This window comes from Vicugna pacos, chromosome 11 (genome assembly GCF_048564905.1).
Source record: "Vicugna pacos chromosome 11, VicPac4, whole genome shotgun sequence".
Classification (NCBI taxonomy): domain Eukaryota; kingdom Metazoa; phylum Chordata; class Mammalia; order Artiodactyla; family Camelidae; genus Vicugna; species Vicugna pacos.
In genome coordinates this window covers 53,250,867-53,268,883 of record NC_132997.1, presented here as the reverse complement: position 1 = coordinate 53,268,883, position 18,017 = coordinate 53,250,867, and the positions used below count along the sequence as shown (strand labels likewise).

General features: G+C 37.5%; 1 protein-coding gene and 1 long non-coding RNA gene across 4 annotated transcripts in view; one reads left to right on the top strand and one right to left on the bottom strand.

Moving 5' to 3' along the window:
* The window catches only part of MYPN (myopalladin), a 73,571-nt gene that overhangs the window by 14,784 nt on the left and 40,770 nt on the right, over window positions 1-18,017 (top strand). For all 3 annotated transcript variants that reach the window (XM_072971420.1, XM_031682190.2, XM_015246664.3), the window contains 2 exons: window positions 12,768-12,943; window positions 15,569-15,620. In XM_072971420.1, coding sequence (XP_072827521.1) covers window positions 12,768-12,943; window positions 15,569-15,620 — 228 coding nt within the window. The remainder of the gene's footprint in view (window positions 1-12,767; window positions 12,944-15,568; window positions 15,621-18,017) is intronic.
* Window positions 1-18,017, bottom strand: part of LOC116282355 (uncharacterized) — a 68,001-nt gene that overhangs the window by 11,711 nt on the left and 38,273 nt on the right. The window lies entirely within an intron of this gene.

Sequence of the window (18,017 nt, the reverse complement as noted above, 5' to 3'; positions counted from 1 at the left end):
TTTTTTAAAAATTTTAAGTAAACAGAAGAAAAAAGAATACTTTTTTTTTCCTAAAGAATGAAACATGAAAACAAGAAACTCAACCTAGATTTAAATCAGGAGTGAGACAGTTGTCCTAAGATGTGGCAAAGGATTGGAACTGCACAACACAGGGCAGCACCTACCTTTCCATTCTATGCAGGCCTGATGACAGTCCCTAGGACTCTGGTCAGTAATGCTGGCAAGAAGGCATCGTAGCACCATGACAGATACCATTCAGTGGCATCTGGTCAGCCTAAATAAGCTGGTGAGCACTCAAGTTATGGCACATGTACAATTTAGTCAGATTAGTCCTGTCCATTCTATTAGTTTCTAAACAAAGACTGGACCCTTTCAAAAAAATTAGACCAGATCATACAAGACTTATCCTGTGCCTTCTTGACCACAATAATCTCAAATATAAAAAAGACTTCGGTGCTCCCATGAGAAAAATCACACAGGAAGAACTACAAAATACCTATTTTCCAAAAAACAAAGTAATCTGGTGCTCATTCAAAAACTACTTAGCCAATCAATTAAATATTTACAGATTGACAAATTTAAAAGTGAAAGACATGTACACAGCTTCCATGTATCCATACTAATTTTATCTGGGAAGAACTTCTTTAGTGATAGAATTCATGTGTGTATCCCAACCATTGGTTTGGTGGCAGGAAATTAGCAGGTATTCACTAAGTATTTTCTGAATTTCCTGAGTGTAATCTTAATATGGAAAACAGGATTTTCCAGATATACTATAAGCTGTCATTATTTTCCTAAGCACAGATTTATATAACTCTAATCATGAAGCAAATATTTATTTAGCTTTTACTCTGTGCTCAGTACTGTCATCAGTGCAGTGACAGAGACAATATAAAAATGTGTCCCTGCTCTCAAGGAGCTTGCAATCCAGTTAAAGAAATCATCTTAATTTTTATACTACAACCATAGGAAGTATGAGACTTCAGAGGAGGAATGGAGGACTAGAGAGGTCAAAAAAGACTTCAGAGAAAAAGAGGGGCTTTGGTTAATGCTTGAAGAGTAAGAAGAGTTTAGGTAGAAATATCATTCATTTATTCATTCAACAAAGACCTACTGAATTACTAAAGTGATTCACTGAGAATACAAAACAATTGGTAGCTATTGGAGCTCGGGGATCTTGTTTCAACATCAAGTCTAAAACTATTCTAAGAGGGTGGCTCACAGTCTAATAGAGCCATCAGGCAGACATATAAGCAAAACATCACAATATTGTGTAATAAGGACTATAACAGAAGCATGTATAGGCTGCAACGGCAGCTCAAAGAAAGATGTGATTATTTTCCCTGAAGTTCAGGATGAAGGAAGTGTTAACGCTGGAGATGCCACTTTAATTGAGGAAACTAAGAGTGGAAGAGGACAGCAAGTGGAAATGCCCAGAGACAAATGCTCTCAGGAAACTGCAGGTATTTGGCTATATGAAGAACATGGTGAGGAAAGAGGAGAGAAAAGACATGAAATAGGCAGAAGGACAGGTCCTTTTAGGTCACATCAACTCAACATGTTTATATAAAAGTACAAATGCTGGAAAAGTAATAATATTTTTATATGACAGTGAGGAGACTGACCTAATTGGAAAGGAGAGTGGGGTCAGATGATTCTGAAGAGCCTTGCAAGCAAAGTAGAATAGTCTGGTTTCAAAACCAACTGGAAAACATTCAGGCTGTGTGGAAGGTAGTGCCGATATGAAAGGGAACATTTAAAGCAGAGTTAGTCTGGAACAATGAGTTAGACCTAAACAGAATGGAGCCATGAGGCCATGCAAGGTATCCCAGGCATCAGATGCTCTGATCGGACTGGGGTCAAGGGCAGCGGGAAAGCAGAAAAAAGATATGAGACAGTAATATTTAGAAGAAAAGAAATCAAGCTGAACTTGGTGACTGACTAGATAGGAAGGATAAGTAAAAAAAAAAAAACCACCCCACAAGTTTGAAGCTGGGTACAAGAGAGGACTCTGGGGTCACTGGCTAGGACTGAGAAAGTGGAGGAGGTGGATGATTTGAGTCTGAGGAGATGGAGTGACCATATCCAATAGATAGTCAGAAATGCAGGACTGAAGGTCAAATGAAAGGCTAGTAGATCTGGAGACATTCCAAGGAATGCCCTGGACACTGGGCAATCTGGACACAATATCTCTGGAATTACAAAGGGACTATAAATACAGGTAACACTTGGAGCTAATGTCTAGATGTCCTAGACTGGGGCAGGCTTTTCCAACCTTCTTTTGCCAGTAATTCCTCCTCCCACTTTTCTCCCCACAAAAAAAAATGTTAATGTTACCCCAATACATACTTTATACACACACACACACACACACACACACATTTTTTAAAGTTAAAATTAGTGTTTTGGAGATTGAAGAGGGTTGGCGTGGATGGAGCCTGCAGGCCTGTTTGCTCACCACTGAAACTCCTAAGGCATCTTCATAGAACCCAGGAGCACAGATTTTGACTCAGAGAATTCCTTTAAAAATACAGTAAAGTAAAAATGAGGCACTTTGGTTTGCCATATAGGAAACCAACAGTCAAAAATAAAAGTATCCTTTTTGCTATTTTTGCAAGAAAATGTAATAGGTATACCTGGCAACTGAGGTCTAATTTTTGTATCTGTGCCCTGTGCATTCTCAGTGTTCTACCCATATTCTTGTAACCCTAGTTCAGCAAACTGAAAAATCCTTTTTTGTGTACATTTCTTGATTTCCAAGTTGATTGGGTAGAAAATGTTTTGTTTCGTAAGGATGGGATCCTATATCACTAAAGCTAGCGTTTCTGAAAGCTTGTTAATCTTGGACATAGCTTCATTGGAGGAGTTGAAATACATTCATGTGCTACCCACAGATGAAAGAGTCTGCAGGAATTCATAGCAAATGGTCATGATCCCTTTTTGTATCCTGACTCCAAATTCTTTTCCCAGGAATGTACAGCTGGGTCACACTAAGTATGTTTGCTTATACACAACCCTCTGAAGCAGCAAAAATTTACCGTTTATAGATGTTGATGCCTGCTTTGGCTGTTAAGTTTTGCTATTGCTACTTCTGGACATTTGCCTGCAAGTGGTGTATTGAGGAAATAAAAAGTAAATAAATTAGTTATAAAGACAAATATTTTAAATGATAGAGGGGAATTTTAAAATATTATAAATAATTATATATAATATGTAATGTAAATTTTTATATAAAGTTTAAATTATTATATTATTTAGGGGTTTTTTCTTCTACCTTTTGGGAAAATCTAGATATCTTTATTTATTCATTCATACAACAAATATTAAGTGCCTCTTATGTGCAGTGTACTGTTAATAGGCAGTAAGATTAAAGCAGTCAACAAGAAAAATTCCCTGCCTTTAAAGATCTTAGAGTCTAGTAAAGAACACAAACAAAACTTCCACAATGATTACATAATTATAATTGTAATAAATGTTATAAAGCAGGATGCATAAAGTAAAGGGACTAAACCTTGTGAATGAGTGTGGAAGGTTTTCCTGAAAAGTGGTATTTAAGCTGACACATAAAAGATGACTAGGAGTTAGCCCGGCAGAGCGAGGTTTAGGGAAAAGTGTTGCAGGGTGAGGGAATAGCAAATCTGAGATAGTAAGATAATTGTTGACTTTAAGGAACTGAAGGAACACCAGAACATAAAGAGTGAGGAGGAAATGGTTTGGGATAAGTCCAAGGATGGGGACAGAGTTCTAGATTTCAAGAGCCTTCTACAACAAGCTACTCAAAAAGGGTCCCTGGACCAACAGGTCAGCATCACCTGGAACTGCACATTCACAGGTTCTACCTTGGACCTACAGATATGAATCTCTGGTGAGGAGGCCCAGAAATGTGTATTTTAACAAACTTCTGTTTGTTTCTGTGCTGAGAACTTTTGCAGTATCTTTGAAGACCTCCTCACCCAGGGGAACTGTGACCCAGATGTCACAATCTCCAGTTAACATTCTAGCACCTGCTCCTCAGTCCTTCCTCCAACAGTACACCCCTCACAGCCTCTGTCTGTTGGCGTCACCTCACCCTAGCAGGCTCCTTTGAGGTGGAATCTGTTTTGAGGTGGAAAACCAGGCTAATTTCTGTAGTGTCCAGTTGGCCCGTGGGAAAATCCACATTTCTGCTCTCACAAACTTTGGAAACGTAGGCTGCTTCCAATGCAGTCCTCCTTCCTTGCTCTTCTCTCTTTGGCAATGATAAATATCCTTTCAACCAAAAAATTCTGGAGGCAGGATTGGGTCTAAGCCTCTGTACCTCACCAAATTCAGGCGCTACAAGTCAAGATCCTGAAGGGATTCTGTAGAAGTCCCTGTCAGTTGCCTACCAACCTTCTCTAATCAGTCTCTCAACCTCCTCATATATATACTACCAAAGTGGGCAAAGGATCACCAGACTGAATTTTCTAAATGCATTTTTATAAGTGCATTTTGAATAGATACTGAAGAATATTTATAAATATGGATATGGTATAAGAATAATAGCACAAACATCTGCAATGCTGACGTTACTATTATTTTTAAATCTAGTGTTTTCCTGATCTGTTCCTTTCTCCCTCCTCAGAGGTAACTATTAGTTCAAATCTTGTGTTTCCTTTTTAAATTTTTCTTAACAGTTTTTCTTCATAGTTTTACAACATGTCTTTATGTCCCTAAACAATATTGGTACAGAAGTATCTACTGGTAAAATGACACAAAATCCTGGATTTACATTAATGTAAGTCAAGGTGGGGAAAAGTAGAATATATAAAAGAAATACATTTGCCATTTGTTGATAATTTGTTGAAGTGATGTGTGCATGGGGCTCATTATATAGTCTCTCTACTTTGTGTATGTTTCAAGTTTCCATAATAAATAGTTTTTTAAAATATTAGATTTTACATGTTACAAAATTTTTCTGAAAGTGGAAATCATAATGTACATATTTTTTCTGCTACTTGAATTTTTCTCTCTAAAAAGTATACCCATGATGTTGCATGTTAACTCTAATTCACTCATTTTCGTTGCTATATAGTATTTTACTGTAAGGCTAGAGGATTGTATTATTGATATACATTTGAGTTGTTTTCAGGCTTTTTCCCTAATATGAACAATGTTATTATAAATGTCCTAATATATTCTCCTGGTACATGAGTAGGTCTAGGCATGGAATTGTTGGCAGAATATGTAGGACTTCAACTTTATCATAATACCGAATTATTTTCCAAAGGAACTGTTTTAATTTACATTCCCACCAACTCTGTATAAAGTTCTGGTTGTTCTGCATTGTTGTCAATATGGATATTTTCAGATTTTAAAATTTTTGTTTATCTGCTGGGTATGAAAGTTTTTTTGTGTGTGTGATTTTACTTTTCATTTCCACAGTTACTAGTGAAGTTGAGAATTTTTTAAAATATGTTAATTGACCATTCAGGTTTCATTTTCTATGAAGGGCCTGCTTACATCTTTCACTCATTTTTCTATCAGTCTGTTTTCTTATCGAATTGTAAGAGTTTTAAAAACATGATTAGGAGACTAATCACATGACACTGTGTTATGAAAATATTCTCTCCCAGTTTGATTTGTCTTTCAATTTTCTTTATATTTTTTTAATTGAAGTATAGTTGATTTACAATGTTGTGTTAGTTTCAGGTGTACAGCATAGTGATTCAGCTTTATATATATATTCTTTTTCAGATTCTATTTCATTATAGGTTAATATATAGTATCTTTTGATAATTACATATTTTTAACTTTAGTATCAAGTTGATTAAACTTTCCTTTATGGTTTTGGTTTTTATAGTTTGTGTCTAGTTTACCAATAAGTTTCCACCTGGGAGAACTCAATAAATGTTAATAAAGTTTAAAGCATAGACATATCCTCCCTATTTGTACCCTCACACTCCCGTGAGTGAAATATAGCCATTGGACGTGAAAACTTTGTTAACTCAGTAGCAGTCAAACAGGACATACAAAACACTGAATTGTGTCACAAAGTCCAACATAACTTTGAGTCCTGTTAGAAAATGTCTACCATTATTTTGCTGTCCAAAATACTCTAGTTGCACTCTGTATATGAAGAGTTACTCTGAATCTGAAGAGGTCAGTAAGTAAATATACTACCTTTTGGCTGTTTCAGGCCTTACACTCTTCACTTAAGAGATCAGGCATCTAGTTAGTCCCCAAGCCATCTTGAAAAATGAAAATGAAACAGACTTGAGGCTATAATAATCCTAATTTGAATTCATTCACTTAAAATCCATACAACAAACATTTTTTGGAATAGCTATGAATGTATCACACACTGTACTAGGAACCAGATAAACAAGTGGTAATCTCTGCCCTGTGATGTTTATTGTCTAGTAGAGGAGAGAGATACTAAACAAGTAAACATATAAATAAACATACAATTAGAAGTGACATGTAGGTTCTGTGATATGAACAGGGTATTAGGAGAGGGAGTAACAGGAGGCAAGACAGGGACATTGGAAAGACTGGGGTAGGGTTAAAGAAAGGCTCTGAGTAATCACTGTTTTAATGAGCATTATTACTGATGAGTCAGAATAACACATTCAAATTACATTTAGAAGCTGTTAATGTGCTAAAACAATGACTCATAATATTTAGCCCAAGCCATATTTTAGAAGAAATAGTAACCTAAGAGCAGAATGGTGATATGCAGCTGAAAAGTCCAGTTAAATCTGAAAAATGTGTCTCTTTAGTGTCTTCATTCCCAGGCTTGGTAGCTAGCCAAATTAGCAGGTCTGGCGAGCTCTCCTTAGCACATTAAAGATGGGTCCTTCTTTATCATTTGGACCTGCCCATTTCCCCAGATTACTGACTCATTTCTGCTGAGCCATGAATCACGTCTGGCACCCACTGCCATTCTGTAAGCAGTTCTAAAAACATGCAGCTGAACAGGGTATTTCTGTGAAAGCATTCCCTAACACAGATAGAAGTTTGAGGAGAGTATGTTTTCTCCTTACCCTCAAAAGTCTTCAAAGTAGCTGGGAAAATTTTAATACCAGTGCATTATTTCTGAGTGGGTCATGGTGTTAAAGTAAGAGTGACAATGTTACTGGCTGTCCTTTGGGACTGGCTGAAGCCTCCTGGCCATCTGAGTAAGGACAAAAATGCTTTTGACAGAGAGTTTGGGCATTTGAATCATTCCACTTATCGCCTTCTGGCTGTCCAATTGCTCATAGATATTTCCACTCTCATTTTGGTAAGGAAGAGAAATGTTATCTAAAGAAATGAGATAACCTTATAATGTTTATATAAGGGAAGGTATTTGTTTCGAAATAGTTATTTATATTTGCCTTATCAAATTAATACAGGTACAGTTTAAAAAGTTAAATAATATTAAAGAACAGCTCACTTTCAACTCTTTTTGCAGTTTCCTATTTAGTTACCTCTAGATTTCTAAATAGCATGCCAGTGGTTCTCAAACTTCTTGCTCTCAGGACTCCTTTACAGTCTTAAAAGTTATTGAGGCCCAAAAGAGGTTTTGTCTATGTGAATCATACCTATAATTATCATCTAAAACTGAGAAATGCTTTATTTATTTACTTACTCATTTTAAAGTAACAATAACAAACATGCTAACATAAATAATTTTATGAAAAATAACTGTATTTTCCCCAAAAAAATTTGAGTGAAAAGAATAGCATTGTTTTACGTTTTTGCAAATCTCTTTAATGTCTGGCTTAACAGAAGACAACTGGATTCCCATATCTCCTTCTGCATTTGGTTTGTTGTGATATGTTGTTTGGGTTGGAGTAAATTTTAAAAATCTGACATTACACAGATACATAGTTGGAAACAGGAGGAATATTTTAATAGCCTTTTCAAATAATGTGGCTATTCTCATCTGATACTACATCAAAATTCAACTAGCAGTAGTTTCTTAAAGGTTAGTTGCAATGTGAAATCTGAGACCATACCAATGAACTGTTGTACCCTGCTATAATAAAATCCTTTGTCTTGAACTTTGAATGGATAGCATCATGTATCGGTCATCTGGAAAATAAGTAATACAGATTCTCCAAATGTTGACACATTTTACTACATAACATTTTAAAAATCGTATTTGTTAATATTGTTGATTTCATCAAAAATATCTCTTTAAGTATTGGGAAGCCCTAACCTCACTATGGGATCCACAAGTTTTCCCAAACTCTAATTTTTCCTTGAAAGCTCGAATTTTTTCATTGGCGACAAACGTTACCAGTTATTTTTACTTGAAACAACAGGTTTACCTCCTTCATTTTTGAGAAAACACCTGCTGAATATATAATCTGAATAACCATAATTTGTTAATTAAGATTTCATGCATTAAGTGCCTAGCTCAACCTAAAAAAAAAAAATCACACAACTGCTCCTCCATATTCAGTAGAAATGCTTTATGCTACTTCCCATTTCACTACCCAGAATGTTAAAAAAAAAGACATGAACTCAAGGTTGAGATTTAATAGAAGTAACAACTGTTACTGGTTCATCAAGGACCTTTTTAAATGACCCTGATTTTTTTTTTTAACTGCTAGTGTGGTGGTGAAGAACACAATGACCACCAGTCAGTTTTATGCTGCAAAAGCACTAGCAATTTTACCCACTGTGGCTTTTGCACCATCAGTGCAAATGTTAACACAGTGAAAAGGCAAATAATATCTTACTATTATATGAAAAGTTTTGTCTTTACAGAAAGTGAAGAGAACCCCTGGAATATGCTTATTCCACTATTGGTGGTATGCTAATGTTAGCTATTTTCTATTGACTTCCTATTCCAGAAAATGGTGGTTTAGCACCCCTTGGTTAAACTAGCACCTCTGTTGTCCCTTCATTGCCTCAGTATAATCATATCACACTGTTGCTTAAAAAAAATGTAATGTTTAAATTATTGCTGCTATGTACATATTATTTACTGCCAAGCCTAGTAGGGAAAAATGACTGTTGCCTTGCTTGTACGACTGTTTATTTTCACCTGAAGTTGATGACTGTCTTTTTGTTTGTTTTTGTGCTTGGTTCTGTGGTCCTATCATAAATTCATCTCAGGGCTCCAATACATTTGTAAAACATCTCCTAAATATTCTGTTCCGTGCAGTCAAATCATCAGGCCCTTTTGTTTTTCCCTGGAGAAATCCCTCCTCAAGACCTTCTTCCTCTTGCTCCCATATGAAGCAACTGCTCATACAACCAGCAACTCAGCCTTCATCCTGGGGCATCTCCTAACTGCTCAGAAGTGAGGATAGGACCTGCTGTGGGAATCTAAATGTTCATTTTCTAAACCTGAAGTTCTGTATCTCCTCCCCCATTGTTAGTTTCCATACCACCAAACATGTATCTCCAAATCCTGAAACTTGCTGGAGTTCAGCTGCACAAGTTGCCTTCTCTCACTGACATCCCCAAGTAGGCATTTGATTTTCAGATTTTTCAGCTCTCCTGGCTTCTCCTTCTACTTTCCACCTTCCAAAAGTATTTGAGGTCTCAGGTCCCCCTTCCCATTCTTTTGGTCCTTGTGCTTATATACCTTTATAACCTTCCTTTATTCTCATTCTAGGGTCATTTCAGGAGAGCAAAAATAAACACTTGTGCTCAATATGTCATGCTTGACTGGATGCTCAGTATTTGTAGTTGGAACCACACATGCTCTGAGTGTTTGTTGATACAGATCTTGGGGGTCTTGTTGAGATTTATGCTTTGGGAGATTTATGAACCCATTTCAGCAGCTGTATGTACTGCTGCTGCCATAACAGATCAAACACTGGCTTAGAATTTGATGAAGCAAATAACGAAATACTTACAAAATATTAACTACTAATTCTTTGCATCATTTGGTCTTTCAACAAATCCAACACATTTTCTGAGTACCTACTATGTGCCAGGGTGCTGTTGTAGGTGTGGGATTATATTGGTAAGATTGATAAGATCCTCTAATGGACTTTACAATACAGTATGGGGAACAAACAATAACAAAGTAAGCAAGTATATAAAATAATTTCAGATAATAACAAATGCTGTGAAGAGAACAAGAGGATAAGGTGATAGTGTCTGAGCATAAAGAAGCTGCACTAGGAAGAGGACCAGGGACGGCCTCTCTGAGGAGGTGACATTTGAGCTAGGCCTGACTGATGAGAAGGGCCTATTTTTATAAAGACTGGGGGATGAGATGTCAGGAAGTACAAGAATCCTAATATAGAGAATAGCTTAATGTGTTCACAGAATAGAAAAAAAGACCAATGTGGTTGGAACATAGTGAAGGGAGAATGATGGGAGAAGGGATCCAGAAGTCAGAGCGGAACAGCAGGTTTGGATGTTAGCCCAAACAGAGGTGATAATTGAAACTATAGGATGAGATAAGATGCAGAGGAGTATGTGGAAGAGAGAATATAAGAGAACTGTACTAGGCAGTGTGGATGCTGCACGAGCTTGTAAGGCACCAGCCCCATCTTCAAAGAACTTACAATTTAGTGAAATCGGTAAGACAAGACAAATTCCCAAATACAGACTAATAAAATACAGTGTATAATCAAGCCTTGCATGACATAGTATAGGTTAAAAAAAAAAAGTAAAGTAACAATCATTGAGAATTGATGGTAAAAGGTGCTTCATGTAGGAGGTGGTATCTGAGCCAAACTGATGGATGAGTTATATTTGCAGTAGCTGAAAGGCAAGGAAGAGAATCTCAGAGAATCTCACATGAGCAGAGGCTTGAATGTAAGGGTGAATATGACATATTTATGGAACAGCAGAGAAAAGCCTGACTCTTCGGAAGTTGTTGAATAGGTGACCTTTCTTAAATGTGCTTTAGAATGTTGCTTTATAAATGGTGGGAGGGAGGGGTTAGATCTGAAATTATAAGAAAGATTAGCAATTGCCAGGACTCCTTAATTTTTGACATTGTATAATGGTAACAACTCCCCACCTAATTACTTTCTATTATGATGTTGATTAACAATTATTACTTAAAAAAATGAAAACAATTATAAAAAGGGGTACACTGAGGCATCTCATTCCTACCTGTCTTCTTCCATCTTATTTCCCCTCACCCCAACAGGTAGCCACTTTGATTTTCATTTCATTCTGTCTAGTTTTCTTTATGCAGACATGACTATATCTTGTTTCTCACCTTCTGTGTTAGTTTCCTAGGGCTACTATAACAAAGTACCATAAACTGGATGGCTTATACTGTCTCACAGTTCTGGAGTCTGGGTGTCCAGAACCAACGTGTCAGCAGGGTTGTGCTCCCTCTGAGATGCTGGGTAAACTCCTTCCTTGTGTCTTCCGGCTTCCAGTGGTGGCTGTCAGTCCTTGGCCCTCCTTGGCTTGCAGCTGCATCTCTCCAATCTTTGCCTGTGTTATCATACCATTTTCCCTGTGTATCTGCGTCTTCACATAAGGTTTTACTTTTCTTAAGGAACCTCATTCATATTGGACTAGGGCCCTCCCTAACAACTTCATCACAACTTGATTATATCTGCAAAGACCCTATTTCCAAATAAGGTCATATTCCCAAGTGCTGGGTGGAGGTTAGGACTTCCACATATCTTTTGGAGAGGAGGAAATTCAACCCATAACAACCCATATTTCTGATACAAAAGCTAACAATCTACAAGTACTATTTTGTGCCTTATTGTTAAAATTTTAACTATATATCTTGGGGTTCTTTCCATATTAGTACATAGTGATCTTTCACATGCTTTTTCAGTGCTGTGTAGTGCTCTATTATGTGGCTGTACCACAGTTTATTCCATCAGTCTCCTAGTGATGGACACTGGGTTATTTTAAATCTTTTGCTCTTTGAATGAGTAACCTGTACTTTTGTCATTTTGTATTTATGCAAGTTTATCTACGTGATAGATTCCTACAACTGGGATTGTTGGGTCAAAGGACAAATGCATCTGTAATTCTGGCAGATACTGCCATATTCCTTTCACAGGGGTTGTACCATTTTACATTCCCACTAGCAATGTATGAGAATGGTAAACTTGAGACTTGCCAGTCTGTTACATGAGAGATCATATTTTCATTTAATTTTAATGTCTTTTTCTCTTATTATGCACCTTCACATTTAAAACATTATTTTAGGCATTATTTTGTGTAAACTTTTGGCAAAAAAAACTATTGTAATGAAAATTTCTAATGTCAACTATATACGATTATAATAAAATATATAACCTATAAAAATAACCTAAGTTATAACTTAGGCAAATAACCTAAGTTATTTGCCAGATTTGGGCCACTCTTGGGAAAACATGGCCCATCTCCTTTACTCTGATGACTCAAATAACAGAACAAAATAATTTTCATTTAGCTAGGTCCGAGGCAATTTATAGTAGGGAATGAGTGCTCAACTTCAACCTCACAAACCTTTAATATCCCTTAGATTATCTCCAAACAAGCTAAAGTAGCACTTATTTAAACGTAAACTATAGAAAGCAGTAAGTCTGTTTAGAAGAAGCCAAGTTCCACAGCAAAAAACCTTGCTCTCCGTGGCTGTATTTGCTGTCTCACCCATCTTCTCTCAGTCGTACCAGTCTCAATAGGAGCCGCTTTCTAATTTCCTGAATAAAGCATCACTGTGATTTAAATACTGTCAGCTCCTCTCATTGTTACAATGAAATTACACCATAATATTGGCTTGTTTAATGTTTTGACTGTAAATTTGTCACAATTTTCTTCTTAGGAAACATCTGGAGCCATTTACGTTATCAATTCTCACATTTCAGTCATGCCAATATTCTTCCCTGCAGGTGGTACTGTGAAGGCAAGGAGCTTGAAAATTCCCCAGACATTCATATTGTCCAGGCAGGAAATCTGCACTCACTGACCATTGCTGAAGCCTTTGAAGAGGACACAGGACGCTATTCCTGCTTTGCTTCTAACATCTATGGGACAGATTCAACTTCTGCTGAGATTTACATAGAAGGTAAAGCAAAATACTCCCGGAGCACAGCACTTACTAGTAAGATATATAGTTATAATAAATAAACATTTATTGAGGGCCTATCTACCACCTACTCTTCAGTGGGAATAACAGCAGTGAACCAAATAGGCAAAATTCCTAAGTTTATGGACAGAAGGAGTTTGCATCATAACTGGAGAGACAGAAAGTAAATGAGGTAAATAAATAAAATATATAATGTGATAGGTACATGAAATGGTTCCGATCACCAATTTCAATCTGTGTGTGTGGTAGGGGAAGTGGTTCTCACACCACCAACAAGCAATTCTCCATGACACCAGTCTGGCATCCTACAGTTTAACTCTGTTCTGACCATCTACCAGGAGATAGTGTCAGATGAAACAAGTGAGGGGCTCAGTCTTACAAGACTGCTCCCACTCCCCTTCCGATGCCAATCGCAAGTAATAGGTCCCAGATTACCCACAACTTCTGACTTGGCTACAAATTGGGAGGTTCTCACAAACCCCTCCTTGAATTCAATTAATTTGCTAGAGGTGCTCACAAAACTCAGGGAAACATTTATTTACATTTGCCAGTTTACTAAAGGGTGTGATAACACAGATGAACAACCAGATGAAGAGATATGCAGGGCGAGGTCTGGGAGGGTTCTGAGCACAGGAGCTCTGTCCCCACAGAGCTAGGGTGTGTCACCCTCGCCCCAGTGTGGTTGTGTTCACCAACCTAGAAGCTCTCCAATCCCCATACTATTGTGATTTTACGGAGGTGTCCTCACACAGCCATGATCAACTATTAACTTCATTTGTTGCCCTTCTCCCCTCTCTGGAGTATGCGGAGGTGGGGCTGAAAATTCCAAGCTTCTAGTCACGGCTTGGTCTTTTGAGTGACCAGCCCCTACCCAGGAGCCGTCCAGAGTCACCTCATTAGAACAAAGGGTGCTCTTAGTGTTCTCATCACTTGGGAATTTACTAGCATTTTAGGAGCCCAGTGTCAGGGACAGGGTCAAAGACAAATATTTGAACAAGAGATGCTAATTATTAATCACTTAGTAAATCATAAGGGTTTTAGAAGCTCTGTGCCAGGAAACAGGGGCAGAGACCAAAATATATGTTTTCTATTGTCTCACAGTATATATGAGCACTATAATAAAGGCAGAAAGCAAGAAAAAGGGATAGAAGGTATGTGTATGCATATATGCGTGTGTGTGTGTGTGTATAGGCTACCTTCTAGACAGGGTGGTCAGTGAAGATCTCGCTCACCCAGTGACACTGAAATGAAGAACTGAAGGAAGTGAAGGAGTGAGCCACAAGATATTCAAGGGAAAACACTTTAGGCAGAGAATTCAGCAAGTGCAGTGGCCCTGAAGTAGGAGTGTGCCTGTCTTACGGAACAGAGATGAGCCAATGTGGCCAGGTGGAGCAAACAAGGAAGAAAGTAACAGGTGAGGTCAGAAATTCAAGATGGGGTAGAGGTGGGAAGAGGTAGGTGAGCAGATCATGTAGGTCCTCGTAGGTCATTGCAAGCACCTGGCTTTTACTCTGAAAGAGAAGGTAGGCTTTGGAGGATTCTAAGCAGAGATGTGACATGATCTGCCTTAGCTTTTAACAAGGTCACTCTGGCTCTTGGTTGAAAATATACCACAGTTTTCAAGGGTAGGAGAAGGACAACCATTTGGGAGCCTTGGAAAGGCATTTATATCAGCAACAAACGTATTTTGGGAAGAAATCAAATTATGTACCTTATATGTTGACCTAAGGTTTTGTTCCTATTTATCACATCCTCTTGAGATTTTTCTGTGAACCATTCTTTAGTACTTTTATTATCTATAATACCTATGGATGCCTTGCTTTTAGCACTTAAATATTGTATTATTATGGTATAAAGACTGGAACTGTCTCCTTTATATCTCCAATACTTTATGCAGTACAAAGTACACAGTGGGTATTTAATAAACACTTACTGAATAGATATATGGATAATGATAATAATAATGAATAATAAATGAATAGAAGTGTGTTACATGTTTTCATCCTCAAATTTTGGGGGTACAATAAATACTTCCAGATTTAGCTCTGTTATATCTTCCTGGAATTCACTATCTTGAGAAGTAAATCTGAGATCAAAGCTCTGCTAACAGTGCTGAGATTGGATTGCTGATTTTTTTTTTAGATTTGTGGCAACAGAGCCCCAAACACCCCCACTCCCAAGATGAAGTGTGACTTGTTAATATTAGGACTGTGCGGAAGAGCATCCACCTACACCTACAATGTTTGGAATCCAATGTAATCCCTTCTTTTATTTAATGTGTGTAGGCCAAGAGCAAGAGGATTTATGGACACCACAAATTTTCATAAAGTCTCCTCTGTTAGTCTAAAGGCATCAGCAGGTGTTTTATGTACAAGAGCATTTGGAATTTGGGCCAGTTAATTTGAACTCTGTCACTAACTAGCCATGCGGCCTGCGCAAATACTTCAACTACTTGGGGTCTATTTTCTTATCTGTAAATTGGATGTTAGTTTAGGGAATCACTGAATTTATTTCTAGGTCTAAAATTCTATAGGTCCTCAAGCGCCTAGAAACCAGTTTAAGAAATTATCTTAAAAATTACATGTCTTGTTTTTATTTTTCCAGGGGTTTCTTCTTCTGACTCAGAAGGGGACCCTAATAAGGACGAGATGAATCGGTAATTCTAATTTTCTATCTTACAGCCTTAGCATCCTCAGAGTTGCTAACTGTTTAGTAGAACTTGAAGAGGGTGGCTCCAGGGCACAACCTCAAAAAAAAAAAAAATTGGGTGGAGCTGAAGAAAACACTATGTCTTTTGCTTCTCTTGCTTAAAAGATTAATTTTAATATTCCCAACATTTGAAAAATGAAATATCACCCAAGAAATATCATACTTCAATCTACAGAGTAAAATCCTAATAACTCAGTGTTTCAAAAAAATTCATGTTTTCTGACTAAAAATAGTACCCACAATAACACACAATCTGGTGATCCTAAATTACATATACGAGTGACCTGGGCAAGTCATAACCTTTTTGCTAAACAATTGTATTGAGTACTAAAAAGTTACATCTATCCACTATTACTTTCCACAACCATTGGTTAAGCACCTACTCTACACCAGGCACTTCACTAGATGCACAGGGTACTAAGAACAATCAGATGCTTCCTGCCTTCCACAGCCTAGCAGAGGGAAACATATGCATAGCAAATATAGCAAAAGATGTATAGCATACATACAAACAGTGAGAGTAATAAGGTGTAACAGACTGTGATATAACCATGTGTAGGGTGTTAAGGACTTGGCACAAAGACTCTCTATTGGTTGAAAAGGGAAAGAGGGATCAGAAAAGGCTTAGCAGAGTTAGTGACCTTGAGCTGAGTCTTAAAACAACAGTAGGTAGACATCCCCAAACAAGGGGAAAAGGTATTTCAAGCAGAGGAGGCTGTGGACAGAAGGCATGGGAACTGGAAACAGATACAACAGCCATCCCTTGAGATTACTTGAAACAGATAGCAATATTTGGAAGTCTGGCTAAAGCGCTGTTAACTGTGTTTGCATATTCTGCCCTCCCCTACAGAGGCAAACTCTTTTAACGGCAGAAAAAACATCTTATTCAAAATCCTTTAGGTATGCCTACCTTAGAATGGTAATCTGCCTTTATCTTTTGTGCACATATGAAAATTCATAACCAGAGTAAACGATTTCTCTCTTTAACTTGCTTCCTTATCATTCTCATGTCTTCAGTTCAATTCCTCCTTCTTTCCTACCTCTTTACACCAGTCTCCCCCTTATAGGTGCTCCAAACTTTTTCTCTCTTTTCCAGTTTCCAGACTGCAACCAGTTATTCTCTAAAAAATTATCCTAATCTTATTTCCCTGACTTAAAAAAAAATCATTATTTATGGGAAAATAAAAATCAAACACAAAACAAACAACAACATTTTAAAAAATCCTAACATGGCACACAAAGCTTTATTCAATAGAGTGTCAACTATGCTTTCCTGCCCTCTCCTTCTCCATCCCCTCATCCCACCTCAGGCTCTCTGCACTGCTGCCATCTCACTCAAACAATGTGTGGTTCATTTTCATTCCTTTGTTCAAGCTGTTCGCTTTGCTAGGAGTGCCCTATCTCTTCTGCCTGGCAAACTCTTATTTATCCTTCAAAACCGAGTCAAGTTCTACACTAAACTCCTCCTCCACTGCACATTCATCACTCCTTCCTCAGAACTCCCATAACACAGATTGCAAACCTAATGGATATGAATTTGATATACAAACTTAAATAAGAAAGAAATAGCTCATTTGTAATCTACTTGTAGTAGTTAGGATTTAGCTCCACGTGTGTGTAACAGAGAACCAAAATAACAATAACTTAAATAAGACAAATATTTTTCTCATTTACATAAAAATATGAATTTGGCTGGTAAAACAGCTCCACATTCCTCTGGGTTCCAGTCTGCTTTCAGCTTTCTGCTTCATCTCATTCTAAGATGTGACTTCATCTTCTTAGTCTAAAACTGGAGGAATAAAGGACATGCCCTACCCACCTTCTAAGGTCATCTCTCTTAAATCACATACATCACTATCCTTCATATCCCATGACCAGAAAATAGTCATTTGGCCACAGCTAGCTTAGATCACAGTTGGGAAATGCAGTCTTTATTTGGAGCAGCCATGTAAAGAAATCAGGGATTCTATTAACGTAGAAGAAGAAAACAGATGCTTCGGGAACACTGACAGCCTCTACATCATCACATAATTCTGCTCTGAGACCCTATCCTCCCTGGCTCTGGGGAAAAAATTCCATCAGTCACTACTGTGTGTCCCTTTTCCCCTCCACAGTTGTGCAAAGATCCCTGGGATACAAACATATAGACAGAGACACAGATATAGACATAGCTTGATATTAAATACTGCTCTAAGCCTCTTACATGAATTACCTTATTTAACCCTCACAAAACCCTATGAGGTGAGAATTATTATTTCAGCATTTTAGAGATGAGGAAGCTGAGGCAGCGGAGGTAACATCTAACAAAAGAGAAGCCCATCCTGTCATGGGTCATCTATCCCCA